This window comes from Capra hircus, chromosome 2 (assembly GCF_001704415.2).
Source record: "Capra hircus breed San Clemente chromosome 2, ASM170441v1, whole genome shotgun sequence".
Lineage (NCBI taxonomy): Eukaryota > Metazoa > Chordata > Mammalia > Artiodactyla > Bovidae > Capra > Capra hircus.
The window spans coordinates 29,285,371-29,305,601 of NC_030809.1; the positions used below are offsets into that span (position 1 = coordinate 29,285,371).

Sequence of the window (20,231 nt, forward strand, 5' to 3'; positions counted from 1 at the left end):
TATTTAAAGTGTGCGGTTTGATATGTTTTGATTTATGTACGTACCTGCAAAATCATCACCATAATCAAACTAGTGAACATAGCCATAGCCCTTGAAAGCTTCTTCATCGCATTTTGTAATCCTTCTCTCCAGCTCCCTGTCTGGCCCCTATCCCTAAGCCATGAGTGAATTGCCCTCTGTCACTCTAGATTACTTTGCATTTTCTAGAGTTTTATATAAGTGGAATCAGTGTATAATTTTTTGTTTGGGTTTTTTTACTCATAATTACTTTGAGGTTCATCCATTTACAGGTAGAAATTTAAAGTGTTAGAATATTTAAACTGTAAGTGTTAATATATCTAGTAGAGGCAAATATTTATACTTCCACAAATAATGATTTCTATTAATAGTGGGATTATAAAATCAATTTTGTGTGTTGTGACTACCATTAAATAAAATAGAATAGAAAATAATAGAGAACATATTCTACACAGTAAGGATAAGTACTGGTTTTCGAAATTTTCAGTTTTATTTGTATGTATGTATAATAGGTTGTGATGTAGAATATTTCTCACTGTGGGGTCATGGCCAAAAAAGGTTGAAAAATATGCAAAACGGTATGCATATAGCATGCTACCATTTATGTAACTAGAAAAATAAAATACTGATTTTCATTTCCTTAAAAATGTAGAATACTTACAAGGTGTGTAGGAGGATGGGAAGTAGAACTGAGTGAATGACATTGGGGTGATAAAAGAGACTTCTCAGTATATGGCTTTTATAATAGTGTTTTGGTTTTTGTTTTTTTTTTAATCTTGAGAATCAATTATCCATTTGAAAATCAACTTTTTAAATCATTCATCCAGATGACCTCAGATTCTTTTTTTTTTATTCTAAGATTGTAATTCTGTGGAAAGTAATTAGAAGTCTTCCATAGAGTTAAAGTGTGTATTCTCTCGGAATATTTTTGCTGTGTTTTGGGGTAGACTCTGATTCATCTTCTGCCAGTAGGTTCTGTCTCACCTTCAATCTCCCCATCATTTTATGTATTTGTTTCATTCCTCCCTCAAAAATCATATGCTGTACATGTGACTTGGCTTTTAAATTGTATCAACTAAATGTCATTGTTGCTCCTTTTTCTCACATTTATGTCACTTTGCTGTAATGTGCTGTGCTTAGTCACTCAATTGTGTCCAGCTCTTTGTGACTCCATGGACTGTAGCTCTCCAGGCTCCTCTGTATATGGGGATTCTCCAGGCAAGAATACTGGAGTGGGTTGCCATGTACTTCTGCAAGGGATCTTCCTAACCCAGGGATTGAACCCAGGTCTCCCATATTGCAGGCAGATTCTTTACCAGCTGAGCCACCAGGGAAGCTCCCTTTTAATTAGTCATAATTGGATTTTCTTTCTTACAGATCTACTTTCATGTGGCTCTTATGTCTGTGAGGTTATTTTCTTTTTTTTTAAATCAGTAATTCAGAGCAAATTATTTTCTGCTTCCAGGTATGCTGTGGAATTTCTAAGCTTACAAGAGTAATATAGGAAAATACATGTCAAGCTCAATATCTGACACTGATTAGAATCACCTAATGTTCTTTAAAAAAAGAAGTATTGATGAATGGACCTTACCCCCAGATCAGATAGGCTAGCATCTCTGGAGATGGGTCTCCAGTTGTGGATATTTTTTAAAAGTTCCGTATATGAGGATCACTGGTCTAAACATATGCCAATTAATGTGAAAAATTAGCTATGTTAAACTTTATTCTTATAGGTCTCTTCAAAAAGAGGAAGTTTGGAAACTAAAGATGATACTCCGTTTCGAAAAGTTCTTGGTAATCCAAGTAGAGGATCAATTAAGGCTGCAGCAGGAAATGGAGTAACTCCTACCCGGACAATTCCCCCTTTGACATCTACATCCACACCTCTTAGATCAGGGTTATTAGAAAATAGGTATGAAAGATTTTTTTTTTCTTTCTTTGTCATTGGCTCTGCCTATTTAGAAATGTCTTTTAAGCCTTTGAGAAAGTCCAATAACTTGGGGAAAAGGAGGAGACTTCTAGTTAAAAGAACAACTTGTAAAGTGCATTTTTTGGAGATAATATTTGTCTTTTGTGATTTATGTTAGTGACATGTATAGAGCTTGCAGATACACAGTGTATTTAAATGTGGTGTATAGAGTTAGATAGCAGTAGTCACAGTTCTTGTTCTTGAGTATGTTGGTTTATGCTTTTTAATAATGTGAAATAACCGTTCTTCTCTGTTCTCTGTAGGACTGAAAAGAGAAAAAGAATGCTGTCATCTGGCTCAGAGTTGAATGAAGATTACCCTAAGGAAAATGATTCATCATCGTAAGTTACTTTAAGAACTTTTATAACATTTGATCAGTATTTCTTCCATTAATAATTACAACCAGTAGAGAAAATTGGGATGGTCTTCAGTTGATGGGAATCTCAGAGACAGAACAGGATTTAGAATATTTTGGTAACAGTACACTGTAGGCTCAATAGAGAGAGGATTTGGCCATTAGTATTGCTTTGGTCGTTTTAGTGCACTTCTCCCATCTTGGCTTTATTTGTTTGCAACACTTATAATAAGGATAGAGCTGAAGAACTCTATATAAGTGTTTTTTGTTTGCTCTTCTTTTAGTATGAATGCCCTTCCTTCCTTCTTCCCTTTACCTGTAAAAAAAAAAAAAAAAGTACAGTTTTTACCTTTTTCATGTGAAAAGTTAACTTAGGGGTAAAAGGGTATTAAAACCAGCATAGGTTCTAGGCAAGGAGCATCAGTCCTTTAGAGCTACTTTTGGGGTTGAACAAAAGAGCATACCTGCAGTAGGACAGTCCCTAGCTCACAATCCTCTTCCTCCTAATGGGAGACTTGTGGATTTTGTCTGTCTTCTGAGAGAGAAAACTTATTACTTAGTTGCCAGTGAATACCTTAACAGAAGTCAGTTGGTAGTCAGTTAACTGGTGTTGAAGGCCAAAGGGTCACCAGAAAGAAGTTGGGAAAAAAGCTAAAGAAACTTTTTATAGTTTGAGTTCTTGATTCTATTGCTATAACAGATACAAAAATCTAGGTAGCTGATAAGACAAGTGTGTTCTCTTAAACTACAATCACCATAGTCTCAGGTTCCTTTGTCTTCTATCTGCCATTCTTAATAAGTATCTTCCCTTTTATGAACCAAGATAGCTTCAGCCTCCACTGTCATATCTGTATTCCTACTGGGAAGGAGGAAAGGAGCAAAGGGAGGGCATACAGCTTTTGTGTAGGCTGAAAATTGTATACATAACTTTTATGCATATTACATTGGCCAAAACTTGGTCATGTGGTTATATCAAGTTAGGAGATCTGGGAAGTATGCCTAGCCCAAATTCTACTGTTACAACAAAGGAGTACAGTGGTTATTTGGGGACAACAGTCTACCATAGTTTACCCTTCTAGCTAAAGATTTACCTTTGTTAATCATTATTCCCATATGCAGAGTACCCCTACGTTCACCCTGATGGAGACAGCCTCTAAATCTCATTTAGTCATTATATCCAGCTCAGAGTCCAGGATTATCTCTGGGTTACGTGCAGTTCTCTCCATAAGGTCTAGGTGTGCCTTGGACCATATACCTCATGGTCTTGTTCACTTCAGTTCAGTTGCTCATTTGTGTCTGACTCCTTGCAACCCCCTTGCCTGTAGCACATCCGGCTTGCTTGTCCATCACCAACTCCTGGAGCTTGCTCAAACTCATGTCCATCAAGTCAGTGATCCCATCCAACCATCTCATCCTCTGTCGTCTCTTTCTCCTGCCTTCAATCTTTCCCAGCATCAGGGACTTTTCCAGTGAGTCAGTTCTTTCATATCAGGTGGCCAAAGTATTGGAGCTTCAGGTTCAGCATCAGTCCTTCCAATGAATATTCAGGATTGATTTCTTTTAGGATTGACTGGTTTGATCTTCTTGCCATCCAAGGGTCTCTCAAGAGTCTTCTCCAATACCACAGTTCAGAAGCATTAATTCCTCTGTGCTCAGCTTTCTTTATGGTCCAGCTCTCACATCCATACATGACTACTGGAAAAACTGTAGCTTTGACTATAGGAACCTTTGTTGGCAAAGTGGTGTTGTACCTAAAAACTAAAAAGCAAGTTAATCTGCATTCCTCACTCCTGTCTCCACACATATAGCATTTATTATACATTGCTGGAGTAAGCACAGGATAACCACAGTAAAAATTCCCATTTAGGAAAGACAAGGATTGGGAACTGAGGAGTCACTGGTCTATAGTAGAGATAAAATCTTGTTAGGCAGAAATTGTGAAGACAGTGAAAGCAGTGGAATAAGTTCTTAATTAACCCCTGTAACAGTCTCTGTCCGATCTTCTGGGAGGAACCCTTGCTCATTGTACTTTATATGACTCTTGGCTTTGCCCTTTAACAGATTCCCTTTGTCTGTTATCTTTCAAGGCCATAGCTGAAGGGGGTTTTGAAGACTGTGTTCTTTGGAGCCATGCAGCTTTGTGGCCTAGTTGATGCTGATGTAGTCCTGGAAGTTGAGAAAAGTCTAGAAATGTAAAAGTTTTAGAAGTTTTTTTAAAGGTAGAACATGCAGGGTTTTATAGGCTTGAGAAAGAATTAAGGCCAGTATTTTTGTTATTATTTTGATTCTTTTAAATTTTGGAATAATTTTAGATTTACAGAAAAGTTGCAAAGATAATATTGAGATGTACCTGTATACCCCTCATCCAGTTTTCCCTAATATTAACATCATTTTTTCACAAACTACTTCTCCAGTTACCTCTTAGCATTGCCTTAGTTTGAGAATCAGAAGCAACTGGATTTTTTTCGTCCCACATGCCCTCCACTTACCACACAATTTTAATTCTAGGACATTGGCACAGAGAGAGATATTCATTTTCAACCTTGATTGCAAACCTGCTAGTTCTAACCCAGATTTATCTGTCTTGAATAGAACCTTGCTGAGAGCAGTAAAAAGTGCTAACACAGACCAGTGTTCTTAATTGTTTCAGTATTTTCCTTTGAGTTCTGCCTCCTAAAACATTACAGATAACAGTTCTGTGACTATTTTGTTGAGATATAACAGTGCTCACCAGCTTTCCAGTCAGTAATATCTGTGTTTTTACCCTCTGTCTTACTACTGAGCTAGTTCTTCCCAGAACAGGGATCGAACTCATGTGACCTGCATTGGCAGGCTGATTCTCTACCACAAGACCACCAGGAAAGCCCCACCATCTTATTACAGGTTCTTCACATTGATGCTTTTCAATTTCTGGGTGAGAATATTTATAAAGGAGGATTAGTGGGATGAGGTGTGGCTCTTTTTGTCCTTACTGCTACAAATAGCCTTGAGGCTATAACTGATATTATCTACTTATAGGATCCATTCTGGATTTTCTGCATTTTTCATTAACACTCTGATAGTGTTGATGACTTTTCTGGTGGTATGCCTGAGATCTTCTTCCCTGGGGGATCTGAGCCATTGGTCACTGTACACTTCTCAGGCTGTGGTTGCCGCAATTATCCATTCAGAGTTAAAACTGAGCTTGAAAGCACCAAGAGATTCGCTGGTGAATTTCCTTTTATACCAGACATATTCTTCTTGCCCTTATCATGTAGCAGCTACCCTGCCCTCTTATAATAATTTAAGTCAGTTACAGTATGGTAAGTCCTTTCCTTGCCTGTTGCTCTGCCAGCATCAGTTCAGTTCAGTCACTCAGTCGTGTCCGACTCTTTGCGACCCCATGACTCACAGCACGCCAGGCCTCCCTGTCCATCACCATCTCCCGGAGTTCACTCAGACTCACATCCATTGAGTCCGTGATGCCATCTAGCCATCTCATCCTCTGTCGTCCCCTTCTCCTCCTGCCCCCAATCCCTCCCAGCATCAGAGTCCTTTCCAGTGAGTCAGCTCTTCGCATGAGGTGGCCAAAGTACTGGAGCTTCAGCTTTAGCATCATTCCTTCCAGAGAAATCCCAGGGTTGATCTCCTTCAGAATGGACTGGTTGGATCTCCTTGCAGTCCAAGGGACTCTCAAGAGTCATCTCCAACACCACAGTTCAAAAGCATCAATTCTTCGGCGCTCAGCCTTCTTCACAGTCCAACTCTCACATCCATACATGACCACAGGAAAAACCATAGCCTTGACTAGATGGACCTTAGTCAGCAAAGTAATGTCTCTGCTTTTGAATATACTATCTAGGTTAGTCATAACTTTTCTTCCAAGGAGTAAGCGTCTTTTAATTTCATGGCTGCAGTCACCATCTGCAGTGATTTTGGAGCCCAAAACAATAAAGTCTGACACTGTTTCTACTGTTTCCCCATCTATTTCCCATGAAGTGATGGGACCGGATGCCATGATCTTTGTTTTCTGAATGTTGAGCTTTAAGCCAACTTTTTCACTCTCCTCTTTCCCTTTCATCAAGAGGCTTTTTAGCTCCTCTTCACTATCTGCCATAAGGGTAGTGTCATCTGCATATCTGAGGTTATTGATATTTTTCCCGGCAATCTTGATTCCAGCTCGTGCTTCTTCCAGCCCAGCGTTTCTCATGATGTACTCTGCATATAAGTTAAATAAGCAGGGTGACAATATACAGCCTTGACGCACTCCTTTTCCTATTTGGAACCAGTCTGTTGTTCCATGTCCAGTTCTAACTGTTGCTTCCTGACCTGCATACAGGTATCTCAGGAGGCAGGTTAGGTGGTCTGGTATTCCCATCTCTTTCAGAATTTTCCACAGTTTATTGTGGTCAACACAGTCAAAGGCTTTGGCATAGTCAATAAAGCAGAAATACATGTTTTTCTGGAACTCTCTTGCTTTTTCGATGATCCAGCAGATGTTGGCAATTTGATCTCTGATTCCTCTGCCTTTTCTAAAACCAGCTTGAACATCAGGGAGTTCATGGTTCACGTATTGCTGAAGCCTGGCTTGGAGATTTTTGAGCATTACTAGCGTGTGAGATCAGAAGCCCAAAATGAGTAGCAGCCATCGCTTTAGATTAAATGGGATTCTTCTTGTCCTCTCTTGTGAAAAATTTCCTCCTCTGGAAACCAGAACTGCTAGATCTACAAAATCTAAATTGAAGGAACAAGAAGCACAAATTCTCCAAGTGTGTTATTAAGACTGATAGTGGAGGCATTCCTACTTCTTGGTTTCCAGACCCATGTATTCTCTATAAATGTAATGGCCTGTATGTTTGTGTTATATATTGTATCTTGAAGGGCACCCAGTTCCTAACGAGATCATCTCTAATCTGCACCTTTAAAGGCTGTGGCCATCACCTTTGAGGTAAATATGATCTACGATAGGACCAGTGGATCCTTTGGTCCATGTGCCCTTATTGTATATACCTCCTTTTCTTTTGTGTAAAGTGGATTCCTCATTCCACAATGATGTTATGCGAGATTTCATGTTAATAAATCATATACTGTTATAAAGCCCTCAGACAGCAGTGCAGCCAAGGCACTGTGGGCAGGAAAGGCAAAAGCAAACCTTAAATAATATGCCAGTCCCAGCCAGAATTAATTGCTACCCTTTCTGGGATAGAAGGAGTCTAATGTAATCAACTTAACACCAAATGTCTGTTTGGTTTCCTTCAGTTCAGTTTGGTCGCTCAGTCATGTCCGACTCTTTGCAACCCCATGACTCACAGCATGCCAGGCCTCCCTGTCCATCACCAACTCCCGGAGTTCACTCAGATTCACGTCCATCAAGTCAGTGATGCCATCCAGCCATCTCATCCTCTGTTGTCCCCTTCTCCTCCTGCCCCCAATCCCTCCCAGCATCAGAGTCTTTTCCAGTGAGTCAACTCTTCGCGTGAGGTGGCCAAAGTACTGGAGTTTCAGCTTTAGCATCATTCCTTCCAAAGAAATCCTAGGGTTGATCTCCTTCAGAATGGACTGGTTGGATCTCCTTGCAGTCCAAGGGACTCTCAAGAGTCATCTCCAACACCACAGTTCAAAAGCATCAATTCTTCGGCGCTCAGCCTTCTTCACAGTCCAACTCTCACATCCATACATGACCATTGGAAAAACCATAGCCTTGACTAGACGGACCTTAGTCGGCAAAGTAATGTCTCTGCTTTTGAATATACTATCTAGGTTGGTCATAACTTTTTTTCCAAGTAAGCGTCTTTTAATTTCATGGCTGCAGTCACCATCTGCAGTGATTTTGGAGCCCAAAATAATAAAGTCTGACACTGTTTCCACTATTCCCCCATCTGTTTCCCATGAAGTGATGGGACCGGATGCCATGATCTTTGTTTTCTGAATGTTGAGCTTTAAGCCAACTTTTTCACTCTCCTCTTTCCCTTTCATCAAGAGGCTTTTTAGCTCCTCTTCACTTTCTGCCATAAGGGTGGTGTCATCTGCATATCTGAGGTTATTGATATTTTTCCCGGCAATCTTGATTCCAGCTCGTGCTTCTTCCAGCCCAGCGTTTCTCATGATGTATTCTGCATATAAGTTAAATAAGCAGGGTGACAATATACAGCCTTGACGCACTCCTTTTCCTATTTGGAACCAGTCTGATGTTCCATGTCCAGTTCTAACTGTTGCTTCCTGACCTGCATATAGGTTTCTCAAGAGGCAGGTCAAGTGGTCTGGTATTCCCATCTTTCTCAGAATTTTCCACAGTTTATTGTGGTCAACACAGTCAAAGGCTTTGGCATAGTCAATAAAGCAGAAATACATGTTTTTCTGGAACTCTCTTGCTTTTTTGATGATCCAGCAGATGTTGGCAATTTGATCTCTGGTTCCTCTGCCTTTTCTAAAACCAGCTTGAACTGGAAGTTCATGGTTCACGTATTGCTGAAGCCTGGCTCGGAGAATTTTGAGCATTACTTTACTAGCATGTGAGATGAGTGCAATTGTGCAATAGTTTGAGCATTCTTTGGCATTGCTTTTCTTTGGGATTGGAATGAAAACTGACCTTTTCCAGTCCTGTGGCCCCTGCTGAGTTTTCCAAATTTGCTGGCATATTGAGTGCAGCACTTTGACAGCATCATCTTTCAGGATTTGAAACAGCTCCACTGGAATTCCATCACCTCCACTAGCTTTGTTCATAGTGATGCTTTCTAAGGCCCACTTGACTTCACATTCCAGGATGTCTTGCTCTAGATGAGTGATCCTTAAGGGATAGAATTCATTCAAGGGCCAGGGATCAGCCTCTAGAGTAGCTGAGAAATTGGACATTGAGCAGCATAAGTTGCTAAATCAGACTTACTAAAAGGGATCCCCTATTTTAGAGTGCACTTGAAGCTTTTGCCTCTGCCACCATGCCTATTACTCATGGGTCCTTTGTGGAAGTATTTGGATGGCTGAGTATAGAGATTGACTGGCATCCACTAGACAGGTTACATGGGTGATTGTTTAATGTCTCTTCAGTGAAGTTCTCTGGTGAGCATTAACAGGTGAAACAGATCTTCACCCTTTGTTCATGCTATGCATAAATGTCTTCCATAAATCATTTTCCCCTGATTTTCCAGGCTTACTCCTTCTAGGCCCCTGATCATCCATCTAGACTATTTACCACCATCCAGTGTTCCTCTGGCCCACGTTTCTCTCCATACAAAATGGACAGTGAGGTGCACTTCTCAAACTCTATGCATTGGAGGATTTCGTCTTAGTCCTATGTTCCAGGGCAATCCCTTAGTGGAGCTACAATGCAGCAACAGTTCATTTTCAGCTTGTATTAGTGTACCGAGATGATCATCCATGAATCAGGCACAGGTTTATTTCTTCTTCTGTCTGGTCACCAGAATGCTCATAGATCTGTTTTCATTGTCTATTCTTGTTTACTTGGATATACCACTCGCATTTTATGATGGATTACTGCTGTAACTTCCTGATCTTACAACTTCATTGGTATGAGAGCACCCAGCTCATGATGGCTTGCTCTGGCTGCATAGTTCCTTGATGACCCATAGTCTTTATGATTATTTACCCCATATCACTATATCAGTTATCTAGTACTATATAACAATATACTTAAAATAGTAACTGTTTATTATTGCTTATAAGTCAGTGGTCATTTAAGTGGTTCTGTTTATCTAGGCCTGTCTTGGCCAGTTGTGACTGGATTCTCTCATTTTCTCACACATGCATGGTCATTTGGTAAGTTGGCTCGGGATTAGCTGGTCCACAGTGGCATTCCTTGTATGACTGGCGATTGGCTGTCTAGTGGTTGGGGTGATGCAGGAGAATAGCCATGTTTTCTTTTTTCACCTGCTAGGGTTACCCAGAAGTTAAGCACATGGCAGTGGTAGGGTTCCAAAAGAATGAGTGAAAATTTGCATGGTGCCTATAGCCTTAGAATCAGGACTCAGGTACTGTTGTGTCTGTTAGATTCTTTTAGGAAAAGGAAATCACAAGGCCAGCCTCATTAAGGGATAGGGAAATAGATGGCATTTCATAATAGAGGGCTTGGATACAAGGAAGGAAATAATTTGGGATTTTTTTTAACAGCTTTATTGAGGTACAGTTTATACACCATAAAATTCACCTGTTTTAAATGTATAATTCTGTATTTTTGCTAAATTTTTTGAGTTGTGCAACCATCACCATAATCCAGTTTTAGAACATTGCTATAACACCAGTAAGGTCCATTGTGCAGTCTAACACATTTTTCAAACGCTGGAAAGATTGCATGAGCTGTATCCTCTTCTACTTTGTCCCAGCCCAGTTCACTACAGATGAAAAGTCTTGGTGGTATTACACTTTAGGATACCAAAGATTTTACCAGCAGCCAATGGTATTTCTGCTACCATTGCCAAATAATTGATCCAGTTCCAGAATCTTGTCCTTAGCGTGTGCTTCCTAGACCCTTTTCTAGCACTAACTGTTGTTCAAGTTTCTTAGAAACAAACCCTGAAATGGAGAGTAGTGTCCAGTGATTTAGTTAGGAATTATTCCCAGGGGATACCAGGAAGGGACTGGGGGAAGCAAGATACTGCAGTGCAGAAGAAAATGAGTGAGTGTGATCTCAGACAAAAATCTGATCTCTGATCAGAAAAATGCAGAGTTTAGGCTTCATCCTAATCCCAGAGAGAAAATCTGTTATATACATTTCACCTTAAAACTGTTCTAATCCAAGGCAGGGGAGCTTGACTTCTATCCTTGAGCACCTGACCTTACTTTTGACTCTGAGAGTGCAGGCAAAGGCTCTAGTAGCTTGAGGACAATCTTGTGAAGAGGAACCCTAGGTACTGGCTATCAAAAAAATTTAAAAACCAACCCAAATAGAAGAACTTGAAAAAGAATAGATATATGTATATGCATAACTAAATCACTTTGCAGTACACCTGGAAGTAACAAAGCATTGTTAACCACCTATACTCTAATATTAAAGGAAAAAAAATTGGGAGGAAAAAAACTTTAATTGGTGTGAAGGAGAGGACACAAAAATAAGACCAGAGGGAATCTGGGTGGAGCATCTACATTGTCTGCTTGTAGGCTTTATTCATGATGGATCTCCTAAAATAAGCTCTTTTAATCAAAGCATGAGCATGTTTCTCAATGGACCCTCTACTTAATATAGGTTCAGGTATTTGGGAATAATAGATCAGGGGAAAGGGGCTTAAGAAATTTTAACTTTGTGTTCATGAACTTAAAGTAGTTTAGTCACTATGAATTGAAATGTTGACATTTAGTGATAACATTTCAGTTACAAAGACTATAAGAACATTTTGGATTTTGCTTATTTTACTTTTTAGAGCTATTCATTATCAAGATCGAATGGTTTGCTTCTTTTATTTTCAATTTTTTTATTATAATTTTTTCACTTTAGTTCTTAATTGATTCTTTTGGTCTTAGTAGCTGAATCATTTCATCTGGACTTGCTTTTGGCAAAGAAAACCTATATATTCTTGCTGTCTCTGGTTTGACTTTTTTATAAAGGAACTGCTCCTTCATTTTTGCCTAATAACCAGGGTTTTGGATTGGATTGACTTTTGACTAGGTAATGAAAAGCTTGTTTTTATGATTCTCATTTACGTAAGGTTTTAACACCTTGTAGCGTAACTTCTAAGCATGTCAATTAATTCAGCAATTGAAATGTAAATTCTAATGACAACTATTTAAAATTAAGAATTATATCTTTATACATATATGTTTGAATTAAATTATTAACTATAGGAACAACAAGGCTATGACAGATCCCTCAAGAAAGTATTTAGCCAGCAGTAGAGAGAAGCAACTGAGTTTGAAACAGTCAGAAGAGAATAGGACATCAGGTAAGTATTTGGTCTTTGCATAATATAGTTGTTTATGATATGATATATATAGTATTAACTAGAAATAGAAATGTAAACTGGGGCATATTTCTCACGTATTTAGGAACACTGTGTAAATTTTGTACTAGTTATCGGATGCGAATTTATATCCTGTTGTTGCTGTTTAGTCGATCGGTTGTGTTCAACTCTTTGTGACCCCATGGACTGTAGCCCACCAGCCTCCTCTGTCCATGGGATTTCCCAGGCAGAAATTCTAGAGTTGGTTACCGTTTCCTTCTCCAGGGGATCTTCCCAAACCAAGGATCAAACCCATGTCCCCTGCTTGGCAGGTGGATACTTTACCACTGAGCCACCTTGGAAGCCCTACCTAATTTGTATCCTGCTGCTGCTGCTGCTGCTAAGTCGCTTCAGTCATGTCCGACTCCGTGCGACCCCATAGATGGCAGCCCACCAGGCTCCCCCATCCCTGGAATTCTCCAAGCAAGAACACTGGAGTGGGTTGCCATTTCCTTCTCCAATGCACGAAAGTGAAGTCGCTCAGTCGTGTCCGACTCTCAGCAACCCCATGGACTGTAGCCTTCCAGGCTGCTCTGTCCATGGGATTTTCCAGGCAAGAGTACTGGAGTGGGGTGCCATTGCCTTCTCCAAATTTGTATCCTGGTACTTGGCTAAAATATTTTTTAAAATATTAGAACTATAAGGGGATTTTTATTTTGCTTACAAGGAATTTAAGCTTTACATCTCCCTATTCAACTACCTAGAATTAAGTTCTTTCATTGTCAAAGTACCTGGACCATGGAATGAATCCAAGGAGTTAAAGTTGTTGAAATTAAAACTTATCAGTGTTTCTGGTTATTAGAAGTTCCAGAAGATCTTGTAATTATCACATAAAGAGTTGTATAAGCTCACCTTGTTTTTAACAAAAACTAAAAGATTGTCCCTGAATTTTTATTGCTGCTTCCTATACTTAGCATCACTCTGGTCCTCTGAACTTCTTAGAGACTCATGTATCTAGTATTGATTTGAATATTGTGTTTAACTTGAAATTGAAGAAAGCTAAAATATGGCATTATTTTGATAAATTGGGAGTTTGAGAGAATTCATTTCATCTGAACTCTAGAAACAGTCTCCTTTTAGGGGTTCAGCTGCTGCTGCTGCTGCTGCTAAGTCATTTCAGTCATGTCCAACTCTGTGCAACCCCATAGACGGGAGCCCACTAGGCTCCCCCGTCCCTGGGATTCTCCAGGCAAGAATACTGGAGTGGGTTGCCATTTCCTTCTGCAATGCATGAAAGTGAAAAGTGAAAGTGCAGTTGCTCAGTAGTGCCGAACTCTTAGCGACCCCATGGACTGCAGCCTGCCAGCCTCCTCCGTCCATGGGATTTTCCAGGCAAAAGTACTGGAGTGGGTTGCCATTGCCTTCTCCGTTTAGGGGTTCAGACTTACATATAAATTGGACTCTGACAGAAAGAGAAAGCTCTAATATAATTCTCACCTCTGAAGTAATAATTCATTATATAAATGCTGTTTTTTGGTTTTCAGCTTTTACAATCAACCTGTGGTTAGAAAGGACTTCCCTGGTAGCTCAGACAGTAAATCATCTGCCTACAATGCAGGAGACCCAGGTTCAATCCCTGGGTCGGGAAGATCCTCTGGAGAAGGAAATGGCAACCCACTCCAGTACTCTTGCCTGGAAAATCCCATGGGTGGAGGAGTGTGGTAGGCTACAGTCTATGGGGTCACAAAGAGTTGGACACGACTGAGCAACATCTCTTTTACTTTCACTATAGTTAGAATACAGAATACTTAAAGATGTATTAATACTTAATAGATGCATTAATATTTAATACTGTTGGAGTTATGGTACATCTTACAAGTATTGATGTGGAAGAGGAGAGAGAGAGGAAAGTATAAGAGGTCAACTGGTAAAGTTTCATGGAACAAAATGTAGAGAGTTTTAAGTGTGTTAATGTTGCAAAGTTCATCAGTAGAACTCAACACAACTGATGGGGAGTTCCCAAGCAATCCAGTGGTCAGGACCTGGTGCTTTCACTGTCATTGGCTGGAGTTCAATCCCTGGTCAAGGAACTAAGATCTCACAAGCCACATGACACAGCCAAAAAAATAAATAAAATGATAAAATAACACAACTGATAATTGGTTGGAGAGAAGAGGAGTAGAGGTGATATAAATGAGAAATTATTTCTAATTTTTCTTGAGGGAGCCAGCTGATGCTGTTTAAAATTAATAAATTGAGAAATTATACAAATGTTATATAAATTATACCTAATGTTATGGAGGAAATCAGAGAAACTGAATTTCAAAAATTGGTTAGAAATTGGAAGAAAAATTTGTGGAGCTTTAGGGCTAGAGAGTATTCTTTTGTAACCTCTTACAAACTAGTCATAGTATTTGATCTTCAGACATGCAATGTAGGTATTACTTTGCTGAAAAGAAAGGGGAAAATAGAGTTAAATATAAACAAGCCCAATGCGTAATTTTATTATTAAATGAACTTGAATGGTTGATTTAGGAATTGAATTTTTCCTGTGTCCATTTTTCTAGGGCTTCTACCTTTGCAGTCATCATCTTTTTATGGTAGCAGAACTGCAACCAAGGACTATACTCCTGGCAGCACTAACCTAGACAGGTATGCATGGACTATATGCCTTCTGAAGAACTTGAAGAGCTTTCTTTGAATATTAAATGATGGGAGGATCTATGTGTTGTGCTCTAAATGAATACATTGATTTAACAACATAGATGAAAATTATAGATTCATGGCATTTTAGTTACAGGGTACTCTAGTTTAGTTCAGACTATTGCTTTTTATGTTTTTCAACACGTGTATAAACCTGCTGTCTAGGAAGACTTGTACTGAGGCCACAGGTTGTGACTTGCAGTGTGATCAGATTCTAGACCAGTGTATTTTCCATCATCCCAAGTAAAGTAATTCCCCACTGAGACATTTTAAAATTGCCTTTATTGCTTGCATGTTTGTTAAGCTACCTACCAGAATTTAAGGTGTATTCCTAAAAGAGCAAAACGTTTCACCTTAGTATCTTTTCCTGGAAAAGGCTAGTCAGAAATTTAATTGGTGATTCTAGAAATACAGCTCAGATGGTAAAGAATCTGCCTGCAATGCAGGAGACCCGGGTTTAATCCCTGGGTCAGGAAGGTCCCTTGGAGAAGGAAGTGGCAACCCGTTCCAGTGTTCTTGCCTGTAGAATTCCATAGACAGAGGAGCCCAGTGGGCTATAGTCCGTGGAGTCGCAGAGTCGGACACAGCTGAGCGACTGACGCAGAGATGTAGGTTAAATTTTTGAGGTTTATTGAGTATGAATATATATGTGTTCATAGAATGCCACACAGAAGGGCAGTTGTAAAAAGTGAGAGTATAAATATGCTACTATATAGCATAGTGATCACTCATAGATAATGACCAGTTAAGTCATATTTTATTTTTTGCTAGAATTTAATTCAAAGTGGTAAAAATATCTAGATTATTTGTGTTAAATGATTAAGGTGAGTTGAAGAATTTGATATTATATATTTAGATATACTCAGCGTTGGGTGGAATCTGTCGAGCACTTTATGACTTTAATGGTTGTCTCTTTGAATTTAAGAGAGGAAGCTTAATATATTTCTCCTTACTAGAAGAATCTTAAAGGAGTCCAAGTTGAAAAAAAACTAAATTTGGTTTTCAACTGTTTAAATACAGTACAGATTTCTTTTCAAAGTAATAGAATGAGCATATTCATTGCACATAGGAATTGTTGAAGAAATAAAAATTTCTTTTAATACAAAACTGCCCTCAAAGATAAAATGAAAATTTTCAGACTGGTAAGAAAAATAATGTTGAGTAAAGGCTGAAGCCATAAAGCATGTTTAAAACCCAGACTGGAGTCAAGTATTTAGGGCTGGGTCTTCAAAACCAACATGAGGTTGGAAACTGAACTTGACCCCCAGTCAGAACTTGATTTCTTTTTTGAAGATACATGAAGCTGGATATCTCGAACTGCCCTCTCTGCTAGTAAGTAAGTGTTAGTCGCTTAGCTGTGCCCAACTCTTTGTGACCCCATGGACTGTAGCCCACCAGGTTCCCCCGTCCATGAGATTCTCCAGGCAAGGATACTGGAGTGGGTTGTCATTTCCCTCTCCACTGTGCTAGTAAACCAAGGCCAAACACTTCTGTGTAACTGCCTGCATTTGGAACCTTAATATGCTGCTTACCTGGTGCTCCTTCTGCTTGTGCTCAGTCACTTCAGTTGTGTCCAGCTCTTTGCAAACCCTATGGACTGACTGTAGCCCACCAGGCTCCTTTGTCCATGGGATTTTCCTAGCAAAAATACTGGAGTGGGTTGCCATTCCCTCCTTCAGGAGCTCTTCCCGACCCAGGGATCAAACCCATGTCTCCTACATTGCAGGCAGTTTCTTTACCACTGAGCCACTGGGGAAGCCTGATAGAAAGCAAATACCCAAAAATGGGGTTTGCATTGGTTGGTATCTGCTTTAATGTTCCCTATGTAGGGGCAAAAATTCTGAACCCCTGATATAAAGTCCTATGCAGATTAGAGGTCCAGACTGAGACAGCTACTAAACAAGCAAAAATCCATGATCATAGGATGTAGCATAGATAAAGAGGAGATTGTAAATGTAAATGAACTTTATTTCAAAAGATTTATAGAAAATTTATTTCAAATTCATTAAAAATCTATGAATTTATAAAAAAGATTTATGTCGGGCTTCTTGGTCTACCATCCATTATTTTGTTTTTTAACCCTCTATGCTGGGAAAGATTGAGGGCAGGAAGAGAAGGGGACGACAGAGGATGAGATGGTTGGATGGCATCACCAACTCTGGACATGGGTTTGGGTAAACTCCAGGAGTTGGTGATGGACGGGGGGCCTGGCGTGCTATGGTTCATGGGGTCACAAAGAGTCAGACACGACTGAGTGACTGAACTGAACTATGTCTTAACAGCATTTTGGAGAAAAAAAAAATAGACTAAAGAAAATAAAGGAAGGGAATTTGTCAAAGAAATACCGGATGAAAATGAGGAAGTCCACACTGAAAAGCCTCAACAAATGCCAAAGAGCGGATACATATTTTTTTAAATCTACCTTGTGGAAGATGATGGGTAAAGAAATTTTTAAAAGCTGCCAGAAACAAAAATATCATCTATAAAATGAAAACAGACTGACATCAGCAACAGTAGGAACAGATGATACCAAAGAACTACACATCCAGTTAAATTTTAATTCAAGAATGCAAGGACAGAATTTATTTAGCAAGAAGAAAAGTAAACAAAGAAAGGAGTAAAAGTAAGAAAAATCAGTGAGCAAAAAAATTTTTAAGCATCTTTAAAAATTAAGTACCTTTAATATTTATTCTTTTGTAGAAGTAATAAGGGCATATGGTAGAAACTTCAGAAGCTACAGAGTGCATACAGTGAAAAGTAAATCTCTCCTAACTCCTACTTGCTCATTTTCTTTCAGGAGGCAACTGCTATTACTAATATCTTTCCAGACTTATTATGCATCTAAATATATTTTGATAGTTTTTATAAAAATGATTAGGATTGAAAACAAAAGATTAACAATATTATACCAAAAGAGGTTACAATAAATGAGTAGAGAAGAGTATGGGAAATTAAAACATTTTAAGTTCCTTATTTTGTTTGAGAGGAGGCCACAGTTAACTTTGTTGATGTTCAGTTTCTCATTTGTGTCCAACTCTTTGCAGTTCCTGTGGACTGCAGCACACCAGGCCTCCCTCAACATTTCCTGTAGCTTGCTCAAACTCATGTGCATTGAGTCAGTGATGCCATCCAACCATCTTGTCCTCTATCGTCCCCTTCTCCTCCTGCCTTCAATCTTTCCCAGCATCAGGGTCTTTTCTAACGAGTCGGCTCTTTGTCTCAGGTGGCCCAAGTATTGGAGTTTAAGCATCAGTCCTTCCGATGAATATTCAGAATTTATTTTCCTGCAAAAGTCATAGCTTTGATGACACAGACCTTTTCAACAAAGTAATGGCTCTGCTTTTTCATATGCTTTCTTGGTTGGTCATACCTTTTCTTCCAAGAATGAAGCATCTTTTAAAATTTCATGGCTGCATTCACCATCTGCAGTGATTTTGGAGCCCAAGAAAATAAAGTCTGTCACAGTTTCCATTGTTTCCCCATCTATTTGCTGTGAGGTGATGGAGCTGAATGCCATTCTCTTAGTTCTTTGAATGCTGAGTTTTAAGCCAGATTTTTCATGCTCCTCTTTCACCTTTATCAAGAGGCTCTTTAGTTCCTCTTCGCTTTCGGCCATAAAGGTGGTGTCATTTGTGTGTCTGAGGTTGTTGCTATTTCTCCTGGTAATCTTGATTTCAGCTTATGCTTCATCCAGCCCAGCCTTTCACATGATGTATTCTGCATATAAGTTAAATAAGCAGGGTGACAATATACAGCCTTGACGTACTCCTTTCCCAATTTGGAAGCAGTCTGTTGTTCCATGTCCAGTTCTGACTGTTGCTTCTTGACCTGCATATAGATTTCTCAGGAGGTAGGTAAGGTGGTCTGGTATTCTCATCTCTTGAAGAATTTTCCACAGTTTTTTGTGATCCATATAGTCAAAGACTTTGGCGTAATCAATGAAGCAGAAGGAGATGTTTTTCTGGAACTCTTGCTTTTTCAGTGATCCAACGGATGTTGGCAATTTGATCTCTGTTTCTACTGCCTTTTCTACATCCAACTTGAACATCTGGAAGTTCTCGGTTCACGTACTGTTAAAGCCTGGCTTGGAGAATTTTGAGCATTACTTGGCTAGTGTGTGAGATGAGTGCAGTTGTGCAGTAGTTTGAACATTTTTTGGCATTGCTCTTTGCGATTTTAATGAAAACGGACCTTTTCCAGTCCTGTGGCCACCGCTGAGTTTTCCAAATTTGCTGGCGTATTGAGTGCAGCACTTTCACAGCATCATCTTTTAGGATTTTGAATTAGCTCAACTGGAATTCCATCACCTCCACTTGCTTTGTTTGTAGCGATGCTTCCTAAAGGCCACTTGATTTCACATTCCAAGATGTCTGGCACTAGGTGAGAGATCACACCATCATGGTTATCTGGGTCATGAAGATCTTTTTTGTATAGTTCTGTGTATTCTTGCCACTTCTTAGTATATTCTGCTTCTGTTAGGTCCATACCTTTTCTGTCCCTTACTATGCCCATCTTTGCATGAAATGTTCCCTTGGTATCTCTGACTTTCTTGAAGAGATCTCTAGTCTTTCCCATTCTGTTGTTTTCCTCTGTTTCTTTGCATTGTTCCTTGGGAGGGCTTTCTTACCTCTCCTTGCTATTCTTTGGAACTCTATTCAGATGCTTATGTCTTTCCTGTTCTCTTTGCCTTTCGCTTCTCTTTTTTTCTCAGCTATGTGTAAGGCCTCCTCAGACAACCATTTTGCCTTTTTGCATTTCTGTTCTTGGGGATGGTTTTGACCGCCACCTCTTGTACAGTGTCACAAACTATAGAGTTCTTTAGGCACTCTGTTCATCAGATCTAATCCCTGGAATCTATTTGCATTTCCACTGTATAATCATAAGAGATTTGATTTATGTCATACCTGAATGATCTAGTGGTTTTCTCTACTTTTATTAATTTAAGTCTGAATTTGGCAATAAGGAGTTCATGATCTGAGCCACTCACCTCCCATTCTTGTTTTGCTGACTATATAGAGCTCCTCCATCTTCTGCTGCAAAGAACATAGTCAGTCTGATTTCAGTATTGACCATCTGGTGGTGTCCATGTGTAGAGTTGTCTCTTGTGTTGTTTTCTATGACCAGTGCATTCTCTTGGCAAAACTCTGTTAAACTTTGCCCTGCTTCATTTTGTACTCCAAGGCCAAACGTTGCTCTAGGTATCTGTTGACTTCTTACTTTTGCTTTCCAGTTCCCTATGATGAAAAGGACATTTTTGGCATTAACTTTAACATATTAAAAAGTTAAAGATGACTTCCACTTCTGTCCAAGATGGACTGTC

The 20,231-nt window shown here is 39.3% G+C and overlaps 1 protein-coding gene across 5 annotated transcripts in view; it reads left to right on the forward strand.

The window, feature by feature from the left end:
- The window catches only part of USP37 (ubiquitin specific peptidase 37), an 89,483-nt gene that overhangs the window by 17,504 nt on the left and 51,748 nt on the right, over nt 1–20,231 (forward strand). For all 5 annotated transcript variants that reach the window (XM_018059460.1, XM_018059485.1, XM_018059466.1 and 2 more), the window contains 4 exons: nt 1,752–1,930; nt 2,251–2,328; nt 12,114–12,211; nt 14,776–14,860. In XM_018059460.1, coding sequence (XP_017914949.1) covers nt 1,752–1,930; nt 2,251–2,328; nt 12,114–12,211; nt 14,776–14,860 — 440 coding nt within the window. The remainder of the gene's footprint in view (nt 1–1,751; nt 1,931–2,250; nt 2,329–12,113; nt 12,212–14,775; nt 14,861–20,231) is intronic.